The 19,656-nt window shown below is 37.4% G+C and overlaps 4 protein-coding genes and 1 long non-coding RNA gene across 7 annotated transcripts; 3 read left to right on the top strand and 2 right to left on the bottom strand.

The window, feature by feature from the left end:
• Positions 1-371: 371 nt before the first annotated feature.
• On the top strand, positions 372-2,410 carry LOC121790826 (E3 ubiquitin-protein ligase ATL23-like). The gene is made up of 2 exons (XM_042188937.1): positions 372-571; positions 2,119-2,410. Exons 1-2 carry the CDS (start codon positions 372-374, stop codon positions 2,408-2,410), a joined length of 492 nt encoding a protein of 163 aa, XP_042044871.1.
• A 1,067-nt stretch (positions 2,411-3,477) lies between these two features.
• On the bottom strand, positions 3,478-6,726 carry LOC121790823 (UMP-CMP kinase 3-like). Of its 2 annotated transcripts, none has more exons than XM_042188933.1 (10): positions 6,605-6,726; positions 5,489-5,546; positions 5,294-5,348; positions 5,015-5,132; positions 4,553-4,709; positions 4,295-4,375; positions 4,095-4,202; positions 3,955-4,014; positions 3,773-3,827; positions 3,478-3,650 (listed from the first exon to the last, which is right to left on the bottom strand). In XM_042188933.1, the coding sequence occupies exons 2-9, from the start codon at positions 5,516-5,518 to the stop codon at positions 3,816-3,818; spliced, it is 621 nt and encodes a 206-aa protein (XP_042044867.1). In that variant the 5' UTR covers positions 5,519-5,546; positions 6,605-6,726; the 3' UTR covers positions 3,478-3,650; positions 3,773-3,815. The 2 variants fall into 2 exon arrangements, with proteins under 2 accessions (XP_042044867.1, XP_042044868.1); XM_042188934.1 differs by having other exon boundaries at positions 5,489-5,566; positions 6,605-6,716.
• On the top strand, positions 6,604-8,379 carry LOC121790824 (phosphatidylinositol N-acetylglucosaminyltransferase subunit P-like). 2 transcript variants are annotated; one of them, XM_042188935.1, is made up of 5 exons: positions 6,604-6,710; positions 6,834-7,056; positions 7,489-7,561; positions 7,906-8,024; positions 8,155-8,379. In XM_042188935.1, exons 1-5 carry the CDS (start codon positions 6,687-6,689, stop codon positions 8,277-8,279), a joined length of 564 nt encoding a protein of 187 aa, XP_042044869.1. In that variant the 5' UTR covers positions 6,604-6,686; the 3' UTR covers positions 8,280-8,379. The 2 variants fall into 2 exon arrangements, with proteins under 2 accessions (XP_042044869.1, XP_042044870.1); XM_042188936.1 differs by having other exon boundaries at positions 6,672-6,701.
• An 11-nt stretch (positions 8,380-8,390) lies between these two features.
• On the top strand, positions 8,391-10,417 carry LOC121790825. Its single transcript, XR_006048423.1, has 3 exons — positions 8,391-9,260; positions 9,876-9,966; positions 10,045-10,417. It is a non-coding gene; the product is annotated as an uncharacterized LOC121790825 (long non-coding RNA).
• Positions 10,418-16,806: 6,389 nt separating this feature from the next.
• On the bottom strand, positions 16,807-19,286 carry LOC121790822 (probable purine permease 11). The gene is made up of 2 exons (XM_042188932.1): positions 19,204-19,286; positions 16,807-18,166 (listed from the first exon to the last, which is right to left on the bottom strand). The coding sequence occupies exons 1-2, from the start codon at positions 19,211-19,213 to the stop codon at positions 17,079-17,081; spliced, it is 1,098 nt and encodes a 365-aa protein (XP_042044866.1). The 5' UTR covers positions 19,214-19,286; the 3' UTR covers positions 16,807-17,078.
• Between the last annotated feature and the right edge of the window lie 370 nt (positions 19,287-19,656).

Consider the following 19,656-nt stretch of genomic DNA (forward strand, 5'->3'; position numbering starts at 1 on the left):
CCCCTTAAACCTATAACTAGAGAACAAATCATAGCCACAAGAACAAGAAAATAAAGGGCTAGTATTAATACATGTAATTTTCTAATTTAAGAAGAAATTAGTTCTCTAAATCACAAATTTAGTCCATAATAACAAGGCGGGGGTATAATGGCAATTGATTGCCAAAATTAGGTGGCGTGCGCTTATCTGTGGAGCTGCCTAAACAAGTGCGGCGGGGAAAGCGACGATGAGACCCAATACTTTGGCTCTCCGGTGAATTGCTGGCAACGACTTAATCCGCCCCTTCCAGAGAATTACTTCGGCAACTGCTTGATCCAATTCATTGCGGTTTCCACCCACGGAAGACTCCAAGGAGAAGTACGAATTGGTGGATGGGGATTATTGTTTACTCCGGCGGAGATGTGCACAGGTCAAGTATTTTCAAGGATACTGAGTTCTTCATCAAGTGGGATGGGCATTGGGACTTGTTTCTGGATGAAGATCTCGCTGCTGCAAATGCGGCCATTGATGCTGAAATTAAGGATTTGATTATGAAGATTTTGTGGTGGAAGATGGTTGTTTGTGCTTCCTAGTAAATTCTTTCACCTTCTGTGAGATTTTCTCATTTGGATTTTGGATCAAAATTTGTGTTTTTCTGTAATTTCATGTTTTCTGCAATTTCATGTTTCTGCAAAATCCGTTGTATCCAGAAAGAGTGAGATGCCTCAAGCCAAGAAGGAAACCAAAGGGCAATTCCACTAGCTAGTTTTATGTTGATTGATTTGTTAGATCTTCTTGTTCATTGAAGATTAACACCCTATTTGTATTTATCGTTGCTGTATCATATTATAAGAAAACAAATTGTTCCATCAGTAGAAACGAAAGATGCTAATTTCGAATTAATCATTTTGTTCAATCAAATCCTCTCATCACAATTCACAACCACCACGTTTTATTTCATAATTATAGCATAGATCAACTACTTTATTCTAATAGTGATGTGTTTTGTTAACAACAGTGAAGTAAAATCATACTAAGAGTGATGTGTTTTGTAAACAACAGTGAAGTAAAATCATACTCTTCGTGATGTGTTTTGTAAACAACAGTGAAGTAAAACCATGCTAAGAGTGATGTGTTTTGTAAACAAGAGTGAAGTAAAATCAGAATAAGAGTGATGTGTTTTGTAAACAAGAGTGAAGTAAAATCATGCGAATAGTGATGTGTTTTGTAAACAAGAGTGAAGTAAAATCAGAATAAGAGTGATGTGTTTTATAAACAAGAGTGAAGTAAAATGAGAATAAGAGTGATGTGTTTTGTAAACAAGAGTGAAGTAAAATCAGAATAAGAGTGATGTGTTTTGTAAACAAGAGTGAAGTAAAATTATACTAGGAGTGATGTGTTTTTGTAAACAACAGTGAAGTAAAATCATAATAAGAGTGATGTGTTTTGTAAACAACAATGAAGTAAAATCATAATAAGTGTGATGTGTTTTGTAAACAAGAGTGAAGTAAAATCATGCAGTGATGTATTTTGTTAACAATAGTGAAGTAAAATCATGATATATTCATATCCTACATCATGTACCATCTGCTATAGATTCTTTTTTTTTCCTTTTCTTTTTCCCCTATAAAACTTTTCCAATTTCAAATATATTATACTCCACCAAGTTAATTATTGGTTAGATTATCTTTTAATTGATTATCTTTCAAATCCCACAACTCTCATGGATGTTTGGAACTGCTTTGGGGTATATTAGTACCTTTTAACTGTTTTCAGATTTGATCACGTTTCCAGACTTGTAAACATACTAAACGTGGAAAACTAAGGAAGATATTCTAGGAATTTAAATAATCCAAGTGATGACACATAAAGATCTCATTTACAATCGTCACATTCCACAAAAAAAATTCCCAACTCCAAATCCGATATAAAGAGCTTCAAATAACTCCAAGTCTCTCAACACACACATTTCAAAATTAATCAAAATCGGCGGAGATCACAACACATAAATGATCTCAAATCATTAATTTTGTCAGAATAAATTGGTTAACACAACTCAAAACCAAACAACTTATGCTAAAGAATGAGCGTCATTTTCCTCATATACATCTGCTTGCTTTGCTACTCTGCGCGCGGAAGCATCGAGGCTGAGCACGTGCACCATTTCCGCACGCCGGTAAAGCCCGCCCAAAACAGAGGCCTCTCCGCCTCCGATCTCCAGAAGCTCCCCAAGGTGACCGGCAAAGATCTGGTCATGGACACCGACTGCGCCATCTGCTTAGACGAAATCAAGCCCGAGCAACCGGCCAGGATGGTTCCCGGTTGCAACCACGACTTCCATCTAGAATGCGACGACGCGTGGCTCACTAAAAACTCCATTTGCCCTGTTTGCAGAGCTAAGCTCAATCCCGATCAAATCAGCCCCTGCTGAATCGATCAATTTCCGATTTTTTACCAATTTTTGTTCCAAATTTTGATTGAATGGAATAGATTGTGTATAGAATTGCTATCGACAAGGAATGAAATACATCAGATTTGAATGAAGTGATCAAAGAAAATCGAAAGAGATTTTGATCGCAGATTTGGAAGGAGAGAATGAAAACCGTAATTTGATCCCATAATTTAAATTTCATAATGTAATTTCCAAAAATACCCTTGGCCTATTTTGTATTATTAAAATAAATAATATTTGTTTCATTAAGATGTGTGGCTAAGATTTGTTCTCTAGTTATACATTTAAGATTAGTTATATCTTGATCACTAACCTTAGTTACTATTTACAATTTGGAGATTTGTTATTATGATTATTGGGTTTATGATTTGATAAGACCTTAGTCTATTCGTGTTTTTGTTCCCGATCTTAATCATCATAGTGTAAATTCACACAATATATGCGGTTAGGGCATGGGCCGGCCCGAATAGCCCGCCAAATTTATAGGGTTAGGGTTGAAAATTTCCAGCTCGATAAAATTACAGCTCGATTAGCCCGCACTCGATTTACCCGCAAACCGTTAGGGCCAGACCCGAAAACCCGATGGACTGGCCCGGAAACCCGATAAAATTTCTATTGTTCTATTTGTTTGACTCTAATTCGAATAGGGTTCGCCCGAAACCCGGTGGGCTGGCCTGATTGACATCCCTATATGCGGTTAATTATGTATGGATCCAGAGTCCAGACCATATATGAAGACTTCAATTAGTGGCAGATCCTAAGTATATAATTGTCGAAAATAATCAAATAACTCTCTGCAATTAAATAATTCTATGATTGTTGGTCGTCTTGATTTTGTATATATTCTAATCATATGGATGGTCAAGGTGTGTTATACTAGTATCAATATACTCTAATATCATAGGTGGAGATCTAGAGCATGAGATGTGACAACATCACCATCACATCTTTGTCATCCCTTATATGATTAGTCATATTTTAGGCACCTTAGATTACACTTTATTTGAAAATAAAGTGTAATCTTATTACTAAGAAATATGAAAACATAGAAGAATTCAGTCGTTCGTATATTAGATATATATGAGCATATATAGAGGCAATAACATCGTTGAGACACTATGGTAAAACAATATAGAGGCAAGAAAACCTCACTACATTACAATCGAAATAAAAGTAAAAATGTAAACCCTCCTCCACCTCAGGGGAAGAAATCCAGTGCCTGCCCAAGAAAACCAATAAAACTTTGAGCAAGGTTAATTAACCGTTGCACCAAAATACATAATAACACAATGACTGACTAATCACAAATTGCAGTATATCCAGCAGTTAGTAGATCATTACCTACACTGATATCTGGTGCAAAATGATGAGTGAAGTCGCAAATTTAAGCAACAACCTGTGTCGAGCGAAAGAAAATTTATTACATAGGAGTATATGGATGCAACTCATCTGACCTCCCAAACCAGAAACAGTACGAACATCACTTTTATGCACCGATCCCTGGAAGAACAATAATTGCTTACCGTCATGAAAATTGCTTTGACGGCCTCAAAAACTTCTCCAACTGGTCTTGTGGCATCAATCTACTTCCAAGGAAACATCGAGTGTTATATTTGGCTTCTTCTGACTATACAAATAAAGGTGCAAATGGTGATTAAATTACCTTCTTAACCTTTCCTTTTGCACTGTAATATTCAATAACTGGGAGACTAGATTCCAGGTAGACCTTAAATCTCTTCCTGATTGTCTCAATATTATCATCCTCCCTACCCTATACAGGAAGAAAAATGAAAAAAAGGAGTGAAGATGTATAGACACCACTAGAAGAAGAAAGATGATTGGGACACTAATCAAATATGTAACCTGGTTTCTACCCAGCAAGCGTTTTTCCATTTCTTCCTCTGAGCAGTCGAAGAAAAGTACAAATTCTGGCTGAACGCCTGTCTGTGGAAAGAAAAGGCAAGCTGTAACATGCAGATCGAACAGCCAATGAACAATCATAAGATGCATTACTTGCTTTTGGAATGTTGTAAACCATCTCATATTAGCATGCCAAATTCTAATGCAAGGAAAACAGCAATCATATAAACAATATACTTATATAGTAAACATAAAACTTACTACAGACTCAAATGCTGCACGATTCTCCTCATTACGTGGGAAACCATCAATAAGAAACTTGTCATTTCTGTTTTCCTCTATTGCTCGTTTAAGAAGCTTGATTGTGACCTCTGAAGGTACAATTTTTCCCTCCTTGATCATGTTTTGAATCATGGTCCTACAGGTAACCATAGAAATTGTAAGATGAAAACAAAGAAAACAGTTATGCCTTGAGACAAATGCATTCTTTTAAGAAAGTGATTATATTATTAGTTCATTGCAGTGTTAATGAGCCAACCACAATCTTAAATCAAGGTCCATGGTTAACCAGAAACCTAAGGACTCCATGCAATATCAAGATGAGCAAATGAGCAATTAGGAAAGACAAAGCAACTCTTCTTCTGTAAAAACACCTTTTCTTCTGCCCGTATAAAAGACAACCCACATAAATAAATAGTGCTTGAGCTAGAAAAAAAGCTTTACCCATTCTCAGAACCAGATTTAATCTCTGCTCGGAGAAGATCACCTGCACTCAGGTGAGTATAACCAAAATGTTCGACGATGTTTGCACACTGCGTGCCCTTACCACTGCCTGGGCCACCTGCTCGAGTTTAAAGAGAAAAAGCATGTATGTATCAGGATAACATCTATATAGATCTCACTGGAAAAAAGGTTTTAAATAAATGAGAGTCACTGAAACTACAAGTGGGAGCAAGACAAATAATGCACAGAAAGTTTTTGGAAAGGAAAGTACTAACTCACCCAAAACAAACACAACGGTCACCTTCTTGTTGATTGATGCTCTTCCATTTGCTTCCTGAACAAATAATGTGTGAGTATCATGCAATAGAAGATCCAAATATCTATTAAAACTGCTCTTCTTAGTTAGCTGTCTTGAATGCAGATCGAAAGAAAGGGTTCTCAAGAATGACAACCAACCAGATTGAAAGAAAATACCTTGTTTGCAGCATCCACAACAGTCCCCATAGCAGCCGCAGAAATCCTAGTAAATTATCTGAAAGACAAGCAAATATGCTAATAGCAGTTAGATTCATGCTCTTATTGGAGTACATGAGAGAAGCCAAAGAAAGCAAGAATCGGAAAATTTGTAAGTAGTTGGATTGATAGATTAAAGCTGAAACAAAAAGCAGCACCACTTTCTTGCAGAAATTTTCTAATTTTTGAGATCTCAACATCATGTACTTCATTACATTCTGGAAACAGCACATGTAAAAGCATGGACAACAAACAAAATACTTTACGAAGAATGGAGAGATCAACCATTTTTAATCACGGTCACAACTTAGCATTATACACAAAGAAAACTTAATTCATGTAGGCTTAACTTCAGATGCCATTATCAGCATGTAGCCCAACTATGAAGATCTTTATGATTGAAGAAGGTAAAATCTATAGAAAAAAACTAGTCTTACAATAATATAGGTTCAAATATGTTTATCCAATATGAAAACAATAAAGACAGAAAGCAAAAGTAAACTCGAATGCATGGAATACGCATTTGGTTTGGATCCTTTAAACAGTGGCATTGTGCATCAAAGTACATTCTTTCGGAATCAAATCCACATAGAAAAAGGCCTAATTTAAAACAATAGCACATAAAAGTATGGAAGAAGATGATATCTCATCAAAGGGAGTCCAGAATCAAATAGAAAATCGTCTCACCAACATAATAAATAAAAAAAGATCCAATCTTTCAATTGACTACAAATTCACCGAAATCTGCCAAGCAACTAAAAAGATAGACAATGAGGATAATCCATTTTCCCGCGATCTGGAGTTTCACCAACCGCATAATAGATTGTGAGATCAAATCAGCCATTGCTCAAATTATTCACCAAACAATAGAAAAAGGGTATGATAGCTCAAAAATAAGCAAAATAGAATGTCAAAAAGATACCAAACAGGAGGAAAAGATCAACATAAATCTCATACTCGTTCTATCCAACTTACTTCAAATTTCTACGTGATCTAATCCAATCACCAATATTATAAATGAAACGCAGTCCCTTATCTATAAAGGATAGATGAGAAAAAGAAAGATCTGGGACTCACCAAATTGTTGCGAAGAGTTGGAAGAAAGAGAGGGAAATAAGTGGAGATCTATATCTAGGAGCGCCTCCGATTTGTATAGCATATGGCAATGCCAACTGTAACCTTTGTAATTAAGATATCATTATTAATACTTTATAGTTGCATTTTAGCGTTTTTTAAGTTTCCTTCCCTTATTCTGTTGAGCTTCTGAAGATTCTACTTTGTGTGATACTGAAGTCGGGTTTTATAGGTTAACGTTTTTATCACAGCAACCAAAATTAGGATGGAAGAGCGTTGCTCTGTCAATAGCCCACGACGGATTCTGAGCTTCTCCAAGACCCGGGCGGCCAACGTCTCCTTCTCCGACGCCGACCACCGGTCCCAGACCGAATTAGGCGTCTCCGGTGAGCACGGCCCCAAGCTTTCTGAGGTTTATGGATTCGTCGGATCCATCACCACCGTTGTTTTTACAGGTCCGATTCATCTTCTCCTTTCCAATCACCCACTCTATTTCCATGGTTAGTATTGTTACGTTGATTGTGCATTGTTCTCAATTTGTGCTTATCGTTCCTAATTTACCTTTGAATCGTGTGAATACGACTGTTATGTAGGATTAATTCGTGATTAATTTTTAGGGCTTGTGAAATACCTTTGGAATTGTAAACTATGATGTATATTGTCACTAGAGTTTTAATCTGCTGGACATTATTGAAGCATATTAATGATAAAGCGTCATTGGATTGATTGGCGGAACATATATGTAGATGGATTATATGGGACTGTGATTGAAGATGCGAAGATGATATGATAAGTATTCGTGTGTAGTTCTCATGTTGAGCTTGCAGAATCTTGATGATTAGATAATTAGAATAGCAGCTAAGAAGTTATTTTTTCTCGCGTAACAGTCATATTCATCGTGTGGGCGTATGTTCCTGACCATTGGTTGCATTCTATTGGGATCTATTACTATCCAAGCAGGTTCGTGTTTTCATATGCTTGCTTGCCTTTGATGCGGATTCTCTCTAAAATGCAAATAATATGCTTACTCCTGCAATTGTCATGGAAAATTTTAAGGCAACTAAGATGAACAAAATTCCTCTAATCTTGTTAAGTTCTATACTTTGTTTCTCAATAAGTTATGATAGAGTGCAGGTCAAACATAGTAGAAACATAAATCGAGTTTCCTCTACAAACTTAAAGCTATCAGATTGAGGGGTTTAGCAATGGAATCGATGAATTACACGTTATGGCTACATTACCTTGGTTAATGTCTTCTGTATAGCAGTACATGCCTTGTAGTGATATCTTGAAAACTTTTTCAGGTATTGGGCTTTGGCGGTGCCAACTTACGTGATGGTGACGATTGTGCTGGCCATCACATTTTATATTGGCATGAATTTTATGGCAACTCCTCCTCCTACCTCCTTAAATATAATGTTTGGTAAATAGACTTCCTAGGTCTTTTCTTACACTGTACTCATGATGTTCTCTATCATCAATAAGGATTGATAAAAATGTGTTCTCATGTAGCATCAAAGATAGTAACCTTTTCACTTCTGCCCTAATTGCAGATGAATTTAGTAGGGAAATGGTGAGCAATGTTCCTTTAGTAGATGATGACGAGCAGCCAATTGAGCCTATATCTGACATAGGCATTAACAGAATTAACAAAATCATGTTCGACAGCTTCAAATGAAGGTGTTTGATTTGAGGAGATCATTCTACATGTATCTAAAGTTAGATTGTAGGACTTTCTCATTTTTCCAGTTACCTCGTAGAGTTTATGAAACAAAATTAGACCAGTGATTTGTGGTGAATGAATGTTATTAAAGCTATCTATGTCTTTACCATGTACTTATAATAATTATTAACAAGGGAGTGTTGAATTATGGAGCTGAAGGTCAGTTTCCAGCTTGCTCACAAATTTGATGGTAACTTGTTGCTGCCTTGGCCTGGAATAATCAGCTTTGAGAATTTACATTAAAACAGATGAGAAAGTATATATATGCAAAAGTGTTACTCTTTTTCATTCAAATTGTAATACTACTATAGGAGTGCTGTTTTTGGCTGTTCTATGTTCTCTCTGTCACTCGCTCTCCGCCGCCACAACCAGGTACCACGACACCACCACCAGCAACCATTCAATCAACCTGATCTGCTTCCTTGACCAATTGATGATGAGTCAGATGATGAGTCGCTGCCAGCTCCTAAATTTGGTAATGGTTATACATTTAAACTTGGTTCAGTTTTGATCACTATATATATTGATTTGTTAAACCATATTTTTGTCCGTGATGCGAGTCTGAAAGGAGAACACAATTCCTTTTTTCGTTGATTTAAATTCAAAAGAGGTGTGGTGCCATTAGATTGTTTGGGTTGACTTGATTTGACGCATGGCTTCAGTTTCAGCCCTCGACAAATACAAACTAGTGTTCCTAGGAGATCAATCCATCGGAAAAACGAGTATCATCACTCGGTTTGTACACGCCATATTCAATGATACTTATCGGCTGCGGAATCACATCTTTATAAAGTTTATCGTTTAACATTTCTGACAAGAGTATTCTATTTTGCCATTCTATTTTGCCATTTGCTTTGTTCAGGCAACGATTGGTGTTGATTTTCTTTCAAAGATAATTAATATTGAAGACCAGACTACTGTACGTTTGCAGCTATGGTAAGATATGCTTCGATGATTTCATGAACACGATTTATTAACTACATTCTCTTGGAAACCATGTGCCAAAAAAAATACTCAGTATGTTCCTATGCCACTAGTGCACCTTGGAAAAACCATGTTTAGGAATTGTAGTTGATCATATTTGAGTTTTCGAAGTATAGTGAAAGTGAAATTGTATGTGATTCGTAGTCCCACTCTGCTATAGGAATAATCTTCCGATGTATTCATGTTTAGGGATACTGCTGGAAATGAAATATTCAGAATATCTTTACCAGGCTATATAAGGGACTCCATATTATATTTCTTAGTTTTGTATGGGTGGGATTCCTTCAAGCTTTGGTCATTGTCTTTCATTTTAATTCATCTATACAAGGACGTTCCACTTAAGCAAAACCTATATTTTACTAAAATAGATCAAGAGTATTTATCAAAATTACCAATATTGATGAGTAGATTGGAATATGCTTTTTTCATAGATCTGATTGGTGTAGGATTAATAGTTTAAAATAATTTGTAATCAACATACAAAATATAGAGTACGAGGTTGCAAAGTTACTGCTTTAAGTAATCATATTAAGCCACAAGTGATCCAACATTTGATAACTGTAACAGGCTAATTTCAATCGCGGAAGGAGAAGCGAAAGCTCGTGATTTTGGTGTCATGTTTATTGAAACAAGTGCAAAGACTGACTTCAATATAAAGGTAACATATAAGTACATTGCAAATCATTTGTGCAACTCAATGTGCTAAATGATATGGGTTTGCATGTAATACAAACAGGAACTATTCGAGAAGATCGTTGAAGCCCTCCTAGGGATAGAAACTGTGTCATCAACGGAGCAAGACGAGATAGTCGATGTCGACCTCAAGTCTCAGTCACAGCAGTGGTCGGGAGATTCCGCTTGCTAAAAAGGAGAACCAATACATTGGTTTATGCGAAACATATATTTTTATTGAGCTTTGAATTGTATTTGTGTTTGCCGACAGTATTTCAAATCATCGGATACAGCTGATTTGAAAGCGCCCTTTAACCTTTTTTTTATACAGTTTCTCATCTTACAATTAAACCTATGGTCAGGGGCCACAAATTTCAATACTACTACCTATAACCTTCCTTTATTTTTTCTATTCATTCTTCCCTTGTTTGTCGAGAGTATTATTTTCGTATTCATTCTTTACTTGTTTACTTTTGTTGTTTCTATTATTTTTTAATTTATGTAGAACAATTAATTTAAGATAATTAAGTATAACATACTCTCTTTGTCCCCAAAGAGTATGCACTATTTCTTTTTTCGTCCATCCCTGAAAAGTATTCCCTCCATCCCACTTTAGGAGTTCCAGTCACTTTTGTGCACACATTTTATAAAAATGATAATAAATAGTTACAGTGGAGAAATGATAAACTAAGATATAGAATAATCTTGAGAAGACTCTTATTAACATTATTTTCTCTCTTACTTTACCATTTCTATACTTTAATTATTTATTAAGTATCATTTTAAACGAGTGCGCAAAAGTGACCGGGACTCCTAAAGTAGGACGAAGGGAGTATAAACTTTCTAATTTTGAAAATGTCAAATAACATATTACCTCTACACATCATTTTATTTACAACTTATACCATTACAATAATGTGGACCCCACTCTCAACTAATATTATTTCCACTACCCTGATGCAGTTTCAATGTAGAAATCGGGCAAAAGTGTCAGAATGATTTGAAATTCGCACGGTACATGCGAAACGCGATTTGGGATCGAACTCATTCGCACGGACTTATTAGTGACGGAAATACCCGTCACTAATTAGTGAATATTTTGTAGTGCGTGCTCCACTGTCCCCAGCCGCCAGAGTTGTGTGTGGGGTTGTTGGTCGGACATATTTGAGAGAGATAATCAGAATGGAGAGTACTTGGGGTGAATTTTATTTTGTTGCGATTTGAGGTATTTAAAAGTGAAAAAAATGATAATATTAGGGAAAGTGGCAGGTTGGTGTGAATCCAGACCAAGGCAGGTTGGTGAACTCTGAGGGCTGGGAGGGGTAGCGGCAGTGCTGCGGCGGCGCTGAATCACCGTGAGAGAAGAAGGGATTTTCCTGATTTCGGGATTTGAGTGAGAGAGAAGAAGTGAAGTGAGAAGGGGGACCTCTCATTTAATTTGGGCTGCTCTTTTGGACCAATTCAATAATCTAAAAGCATCCACAATGGTAATAGGCCAGCCATAGGCTAGCCACAAACTCCTTCTGCCACATCATCAGCACTAAAAACTCCTCCTGCCACATCATCAGCACTAATCACCGGCATAGTTCAGTCGTTGCTTCTTCGGCCAGCCAACATCGACACCTTCCTGAAACTTCTCGAAGTCCATCAGCACCTCATAGCAGTTCCAGTAGCTGAACTCCTTATAAAGCCCGGGCACGGGGAAGGCATTCTCCGCTATCCTCCTGCAGTCCTCGTCAATTTGGCCACTGGTCTGCATGCGGAGGGCGTTGGTGAACAAGCCCGAAAATCGGGAGACCGCAGCTCTGATTCGGTCCCACCCCTTCCGGCACTCCTCCCCACTGTGTGGTCTCCCCCCGGGCAAAATGTCTTGTAGGCTGCTGATATTTTAGACCACAAGTTGACGATCCTATAATTGTTCGAATGGAGGGGATCATCGCAAACACTCACCCAAGCCTTGGACAGCGCGAAGTTCTCCGCATCCGTCCACTTCCTCCGTGCCGGGCTGCCGTCATCAGCCGGCTGCGACGACTCGCCGACCACCCTTTTGCCTTTCCCCTTGCCCTTCTTCTTCATCGGTGCGCCCCGACCCCGCCCTACTCCCCCCGTTTGAACGGGAGTGTCCGCATCCTCGAGATCTATCCCCAACTCCTCTAAGGAGAAAGTGTCACGCCCAGTGAACTGCGTCTCCGCTGGGGTCGATGTGTGCGAAGAAGCAGTAAAAAAATCAAGACTGGGACGATAGACATTGTCCCCTCCCGGCGTCCCTTGCATCCCGGGCTGCATCCCCGGCTGCCACCCCGGCATCATCTGCATCCCGGCTGCCCACCCCGGCATCATCTGCATCCCGGGTTGCATCCCCGGTACCCCCTGCCCACCCGACATCGCTTGCCTGCCATGCATCCCCTGCTCGCCCGACATCTCCTGCCCGCCCTGCATCCCCTCCCATCCCGGCATACTAACCCCGACTGCCATCCCGGACATAATCTGCTACCAAGGGTACATGTTGTAGTACCCGGCCATCGGACCTCATCCACCTCCCATGGGTACCATGGGAGTTTGAGACCTGCTCGTCACTAGAGTAGACTCGTTGTTGTCACCTTTTAAGGACAAAAGGAAATGGAAATAGGTGACAAATTTTTAGGGACGGAGGGAGTATTAAAGAATGAAGTAGAAGAATCCATATTTCAAATCAACAAAATTAATCTTGAAAGGGTCTGATTCTCATAGAATATTGTTTGCATTCCATTGCATTGCAACATTAGAGCATCCACCACGGTGTTCTTCCGCAAGAGCATCCGTCATGCCGACAGCACGGCAAGAGTCGTGCTCACCGTTGTACTCTTGCCGTCGGCACGGACGTGCTCTTGGCGAAGAGCACCGTCGTGCCGACGGCAAGAGCATGAGCAACCGACATGGCATGCTTTGGTTGGCTGTTGGTGTATTATTTTTTTTTAAATATGAATAGTTCACACTTGCAGATTTTCATCCCAATAAAATATATCCATTTTTTCTACACTTTTAATTTATTTTTTCATTCTTTTAATCCCAAAATTCACACTTTCGTGTCTAAATACCCCTCACTTCAACACAAAAAATCACACTACACCGAACAACTCTCTCAACCTCAATTTTTATGATTTTAATTATGTAAATTTAATTTTTTAGGATTTTAATTATGTACTTTTTAATTTTTTGTAATTTGTAATAGTATTCCGAGTATTTTGCATGCATTTTAATATGTGGAAATATTTTTAATAACTGAAGTATTTAAATTAAATAATAGAATGGTGGGAAGAGTATGAATGTAGATGTTGTGCTCTTGCGGAAGAGTAGAAAATTAAAAATGAATAAATATGAGTCCGGGAACATGGATGGAGAAGCTCTGTAAGGAGTATTCAACAAGAGCACTCATCCATAAAGTATTTCATAAAATAAAATAAATACGTTGTACTACTCCCTCCGTCTCACTTAAGATGATGCATTTTCCTTTTTAGTTTGTCGTTCTCTCTCCAATTAATATACCCAACCACTTTTCCCCCCTCCTATTATAATATTCATCTCTCTTTCTCTCTCTATTTTAATACTTACACACACATTTTCTCTCTCCAATTAAACACATTAACCAATAACTCCTAAAATTAAGAAAATGCAACAAGATCGATTCGACATAATAAAATTATAAGACCATAAAACTATATCCATGCGACTACAAACATAGAAAAACAAGGAAAGAAAACAATAATTGTGTCAGAATGATTTGATACAGCTAGCTAGATAGATAGCAATTATGAAGAAAACAATAATTGTGTCAGAATGATTTGAAATTTGCACCGTGCGAATTTCAAATTTTAAGTCCGTGTGCAAATTTAAAGTCATTCGAACAAATTCAACGTTTTTGGTATCATCATCTTAGACTACATCAATAAGGAGATCACAAACTAGGAATCAAATCCAAATTTAATAAACCAAAATTATATTGGAATCATTTGATCTCATCAAGAAAGGAGTTCACAAACTTCAGCCACAACACACGTCTTCCAAGCTTCTCCTCGCCCTCCAAATCGAACTTGAGCCCAACATAGGCTCTCAAGTCCCGCACAACAAAAATCATCTCTCACTCTACCTTGGCGGGGTCTTGTTTCCTCCATGTGTAGAGGAATGCTTCCATGTCACTCTCTCTAAATATATAGATACAGTTGGTAATCTTCCTTCTATGCAGCAGATGATAGCAATGATCCCGAAAGTAGCGATTGTGACTGTGTCTAAAATAACTTCAAATGTGCACCATGCGAATTTCAAGTTTTAAGTCTCCGTGCGAATTTCAAACCATTCCGATAAATTCAACGTTTTCGGCTTCGTCGGCGTAAACTACATCAATAAGGAGATAAACATATGAGTTTATTCGAGCTTAATTAATCAATATCATATTTGTTGTGTAGGACCTGCGGGTCTTCGCCCCATTCATCTTGTCTTCCACGACAAGATGAATGGGGCGAAGATAATTGCTATGTTGTTGGCCTTTTGGGGCTTGGCTTCTTACATATATCAGAACTATCTTGATGATCTTGAGGTTAGGATGAATCAAACTGAATCTTGTGATGCCACCAACACAAGTGATCCTTGTTAACTGATGATCTCCACTCCATAAACTCGACTTTTAGGGGTTCCAATTATTAGTCAATTTCTCATTGCAAAAATATTAGTACTACTACTTGTTACCGCTGCCGATGATTTTGAGACAGCAGATGTTAACAGATAATAGAATATTTGAGACAATATTTGCAGGTTTAGAGATTGTGTTATATCAGACCAAATATTTCTTATACAAAAGTGTAGAGATATGGCTGATCAAGAGATCTGTGCAATAATTCAAGTTATCAACATCATTTATAGTCTGTGGTTAATTTGTGCATATACAACCTTTGGCCTTTTCTTCTGAATAAACATCATACCACAAAGCTTATGGTTTCATGAGTTTTTGTCTGGAGTAGCTAACCACTTTAAATTGCCCTAATTAGGAGTATATTACTATAACATTGCAACAGTACTATTTTTGCTCATTTTATTTATACTCCGTCTTAGTTCAATCGGATTGTATTTATATACTCCCTTCGTCCCTGAAATTGTCACATTTTTTCATTTTCGTCCGTCCCACAAAATTTGTCACATTCCACCTTTTATCATTTTCGGTAGTGGACCCACATTCCACTAACTTATTGTTATTTACATTTTATTATAAAACTAATACTTAAAAGTAGGACCCACATCCTACCAACTTTTTCAACCCACTTTCCATTACATTTCTTAAAAACCGTGTCCGGTCAAACTGTAATAAAATTTGGGAGATGGGGGGAGTACTATACATAAAAAATGATAGGCATTGAATCATTAAATCAAGACACAAGATCATTCAGCCACGATTATCAATACAATGCACAAAAAATGTCACTTAAAAAATAGTTATAACTAACTTTTAAAAAGTATCTCAAAACTTTTAATGATTATAACTATTTTTATATATCAATACAATACATATACAATGTCAATATTAAATTGTGTTGACATATTCAAGGAATAATATTGACACCATCTTAATAGTTCTAAAATCCTAATTTTGATAGTTATTTTTTATCTTTTTAATTTAAATAATAATAAAACGAAATTACATATGATAATTTATAGACCATAACAATTGATCACACTGAATATGTTGCCGCTTCGGAGGCTGCAAAGGAGGCAGTATGGCTTAAGAACTTCCTTCTGAACTTAGGTGTGGTTTCGAACATGCCTAAGAGCATCACCATTTATTATGACAATTCTGGTGTTGTGGCAAACTCGAAAGAACCAAGAGCTCACAAAGCGAGCAAACACATAGAGAGGAAGTATCATATCATCCGTGATATAGTGCAGAGAGGTGACATACAAGTGGTCACCTTTCACGAAGGCGTTAGCGGTAAAGCCGTTTGATCGCCATGTTGAAGGAATAGGAGTTCGACTCATACAAGACCTCAACTCGCTTTCAGTACAAGTGGGAGAAATTAGACTGTTGGTTAGCACATTTGTATACTCGAAAGTGTTTTGAGTATAAGTGAGAGATTGTTATAGTTTTGTATACTAGAAATCACGTTTCGAGTGATTGGATACTGTTATAGCTCTTATTTTATTTTTCAAGGAATAAAACAGATTATTTTGTCATAATGTTGTTATGTTTTACATTTAATGGTTGTATTATTACATGTTTAAATGTATAAGAAACTTAACAAAGTCTAAGTCTTTGTTTTAGTAGACCGATTGTGGGCGTCGTCCACTGTAAGGTAACACGGTCAGTTCTAAACAAAGAAAAAGGAGAATTTCACAACCAAGATAGGCTTTGACAACCTATCGAGAAATGTTGCAATGTCAGTCCGATTGTTTCTAAGCCTTAATGAAATAAGATGACATTGGTATGGTATAACACTGAACGGATCTAACAGCAAGACGTGTCTTTGTGCTATCTACTGAAAGACGAGGTCTTGATAAATATGTATTTCTTAATCTACATACGTTAGCATTGAGCATGCGATATTGATTATGCACTACTTTGATTTGTCAAATAGTGCGGGTTTTTCGTAACCCAATAAGCCTGATATATTGGGTGGTGGTGATTGATATCTAGCGGTGCTAGAATTGCTATTATGTAGGAACTCACGCGAGGGGAGTCTCGTTTGATAATGTCCCCAATAGGAGCGTGAAACAAGGTTTTATTATTCGGAACCTAACTAGTTGGAGTTTAATTACTTTATGAATAATAAATAAGGGTTTCGTGCTAAGTCCACTCTTGGAATTAACAAGAAGATAATTAATTATTGCATAAGAATTCACCATAGACTATAAATGATGTTCATAACTTGAATTATTGAATTATTGCACAGCTTTCTTGATCACAGCCATATCTCTACACTTTTGTATCAGAAATATTTGGTCCGATATAACACAATTCAACTCCAAACCTGCAAAATCTGTCTCAAAATCACTGGCAGCAGTAATATTTGCAATGAGAAATTGACTGATAATCGGAACCCCTAAAAGTTGAGTGTATGGAGTGGAGATCTTCAGTTAACAAGGATCACTTGTGTTGGTGGCATCACAAGATTCAGTTTGATTCTTCCTCACCTCAAGATCATCGAGATAGTTCTGATATATGTAAGAAGCAAAGCCCCAAAAGGCCAACAACATAGCAATTATCTTCGCCCCATTCATCTTGTCGTGGAAGACAACCAGAGAAGCAATAGGAGTGACTGCTAGAGAAAGGGTGCTGATAACATTGGAGAACAGAGAAGATACCACAAAAATTAAACCTACAACACCAACTGAACAGATTTGCCATGCTACGGCTGTCCACACCAGTGTCATTATGTAAGAAACCTCTCCATTGCCAAAGCTGTCCATTTCTCCCCTTATAGTCCTCCATTCTCCACTAGCAAAGAGGCCTACAACGGTGACACAAGTTGCCACAATTGATGTGTATATCTGCATATCAAGAACAACAGAGAAAGTCTCCTTCTTCAGAACCTTTTCAAATGTCAGCTGCATGAGGGACAGCACGAGGGAGTACAGCGCAGAGGCTGCAAGGGTAGTAAAAACTCCAAGAAAATACTCGCTCCGGGAGACCCCTGAAGGTTTATCTGAACCATCATTGGTAGCGAGCAGGGCGGCAGATAACGAAAGAATTATCACTGAATTCAGTATTAGGACAGTGAACTTCTGGCGGTTGATGAAGAATGCAAAAACTGCATTAAATGCTAATTGTGTGGCGCAGATGAGAGAATAAGTAGAAGCGGATAGATATAGCAATCCAATGGAATATAACATGTTATCTCCAGCAATAATGACCCCAACAACAATATAGATTATGATCATAAGGCGAGTAGAAGGCGGCGCTGATAAACTAGTAGACTCATCAGGGGAGCGGAGGAAAAGGTATGGAATGAAAAGGAGAGGGAAAGCTGCTGTTTGGACAAGAGTAGCCATCCATTTGCTGTTCCCACCCTTATCATAATAAAACCTTCCCAAAAGCACAGCAACAGCTTGACCAACAATAAGAAATAATATGTTGAATACGACAACAGTCCACCAGTGAGAGCGCTTAAGGTTGTAAAGTGGTCGGTGATAACCATGATCTGCCAGAATAGGAACTAGATTCTCTGTAATGCAATAAATCCAAAAGTGAGTACATAGACAACTATTGCAAGTCTGTAAATAGTAGTACTTGGTAGCACAATCCTTCTCAAGTTAAAAATGAAACTGATCTTTTTAGCACAAAGATAGAACTAAATAACCCATTAGTAGTACTATGTAATATGTGTCTCACAAATTCACAATAATTTCACATGAATTCTGAATCCACTGATTCAGCAAACCACAAAACTAAAACCATAACATTTCATAACATATACTCCACTTATTATCTCCTTCTATACTCTTTATCAATGTCTCGACATTGATGAAGAAAATGAGACATAAACAAAACAGAATTATAAAAGGAACAAGAATAAAAAGTTGTAGATTTATCTTTCTAGATATAAATAAAGAGCACATGCTGTCAAGATAAAAGTCAAATTGTAAACAAGTTTTTGACTAGTATCTACATAGGCGGCCAATGTCCAATGAAATATCCAAAAGAAAATTAACATAAAATGCAGAGCAACTGCAACAGAGAAAATAATTAAGTGCTGAGCACAATGTAACAGCCACAAGTGTCAAATATGAAATAAATTTCAACTGACTCAATGGAATATGATCACTCCCAACTGGTAAACTCCCATCATATCATTTCTCATCAACTCTTCAAATACTCTCCATGGACAAATCAAATAAAATCGACATTTTTGCAAATTAGAAAACCCACTGAATATGTACATTACACTAGTTTCGGCTGCATATTAGTTTGGCTTCTCATAATGGACTCACTTGACTGATAAACTAGGAACTCATACATGCTTTCCTTACAAGAGACTCAAGTTATCAGGTGTAAAGCTCATGGACATGCTATCCTAAATATATAAGCAAAAATTATAGTAGTTCCCTCTGAAGTAAAGAAATAAACATAACTTGTTTATGGACTGACTCCTTAGGCATACAAACAAACATATTTCAGTTCGCCTATATTATATTCCTTGCCACATAATTACACCATCTTCCATAAAATCTGTATCAAAGATCAAACAAATCAAACACTCACGCAAAACCATAGGTCTACAAGCAAGTGAGTTGCTGTTTAAACTCCACCCCGTTGGATTAAGTGAAAATCGATGTTATGAGAGCAAAAAATGCTGATTGTTTGTTACAGTGGCCCCTCATGAGCAACATATGAATCAAGGGATTTATGTCAAAAAAATGGTTGACAGATGTCCCCTCCAATTACCCCATGTTTAGGCGATTTAAAAGTAACAACACTTGGCCTACTACAGAACCAACAATGAAGTCTCATTGTTTATCAAATTTGTATCATGCACTTTTCATGACTCAAACTTTAAACAGCCTAGCATTTCTTTAAATGACATTAATACAAAGCATCCAAGTCAATGGGAAGGATTAAAAACTGAAATACAAAGCATTTCTTTTCATAACCGCAGATGGCTTCTCTGCCTCAGAAAATCTCCAGACTAGCCCTCCGTGCATAAACTACTGACGA

This window comes from Salvia splendens, unplaced genomic scaffold (assembly GCF_004379255.2).
Source record: "Salvia splendens isolate huo1 unplaced genomic scaffold, SspV2 ctg632, whole genome shotgun sequence".
NCBI classification, from domain to species: domain Eukaryota; kingdom Viridiplantae; phylum Streptophyta; class Magnoliopsida; order Lamiales; family Lamiaceae; genus Salvia; species Salvia splendens.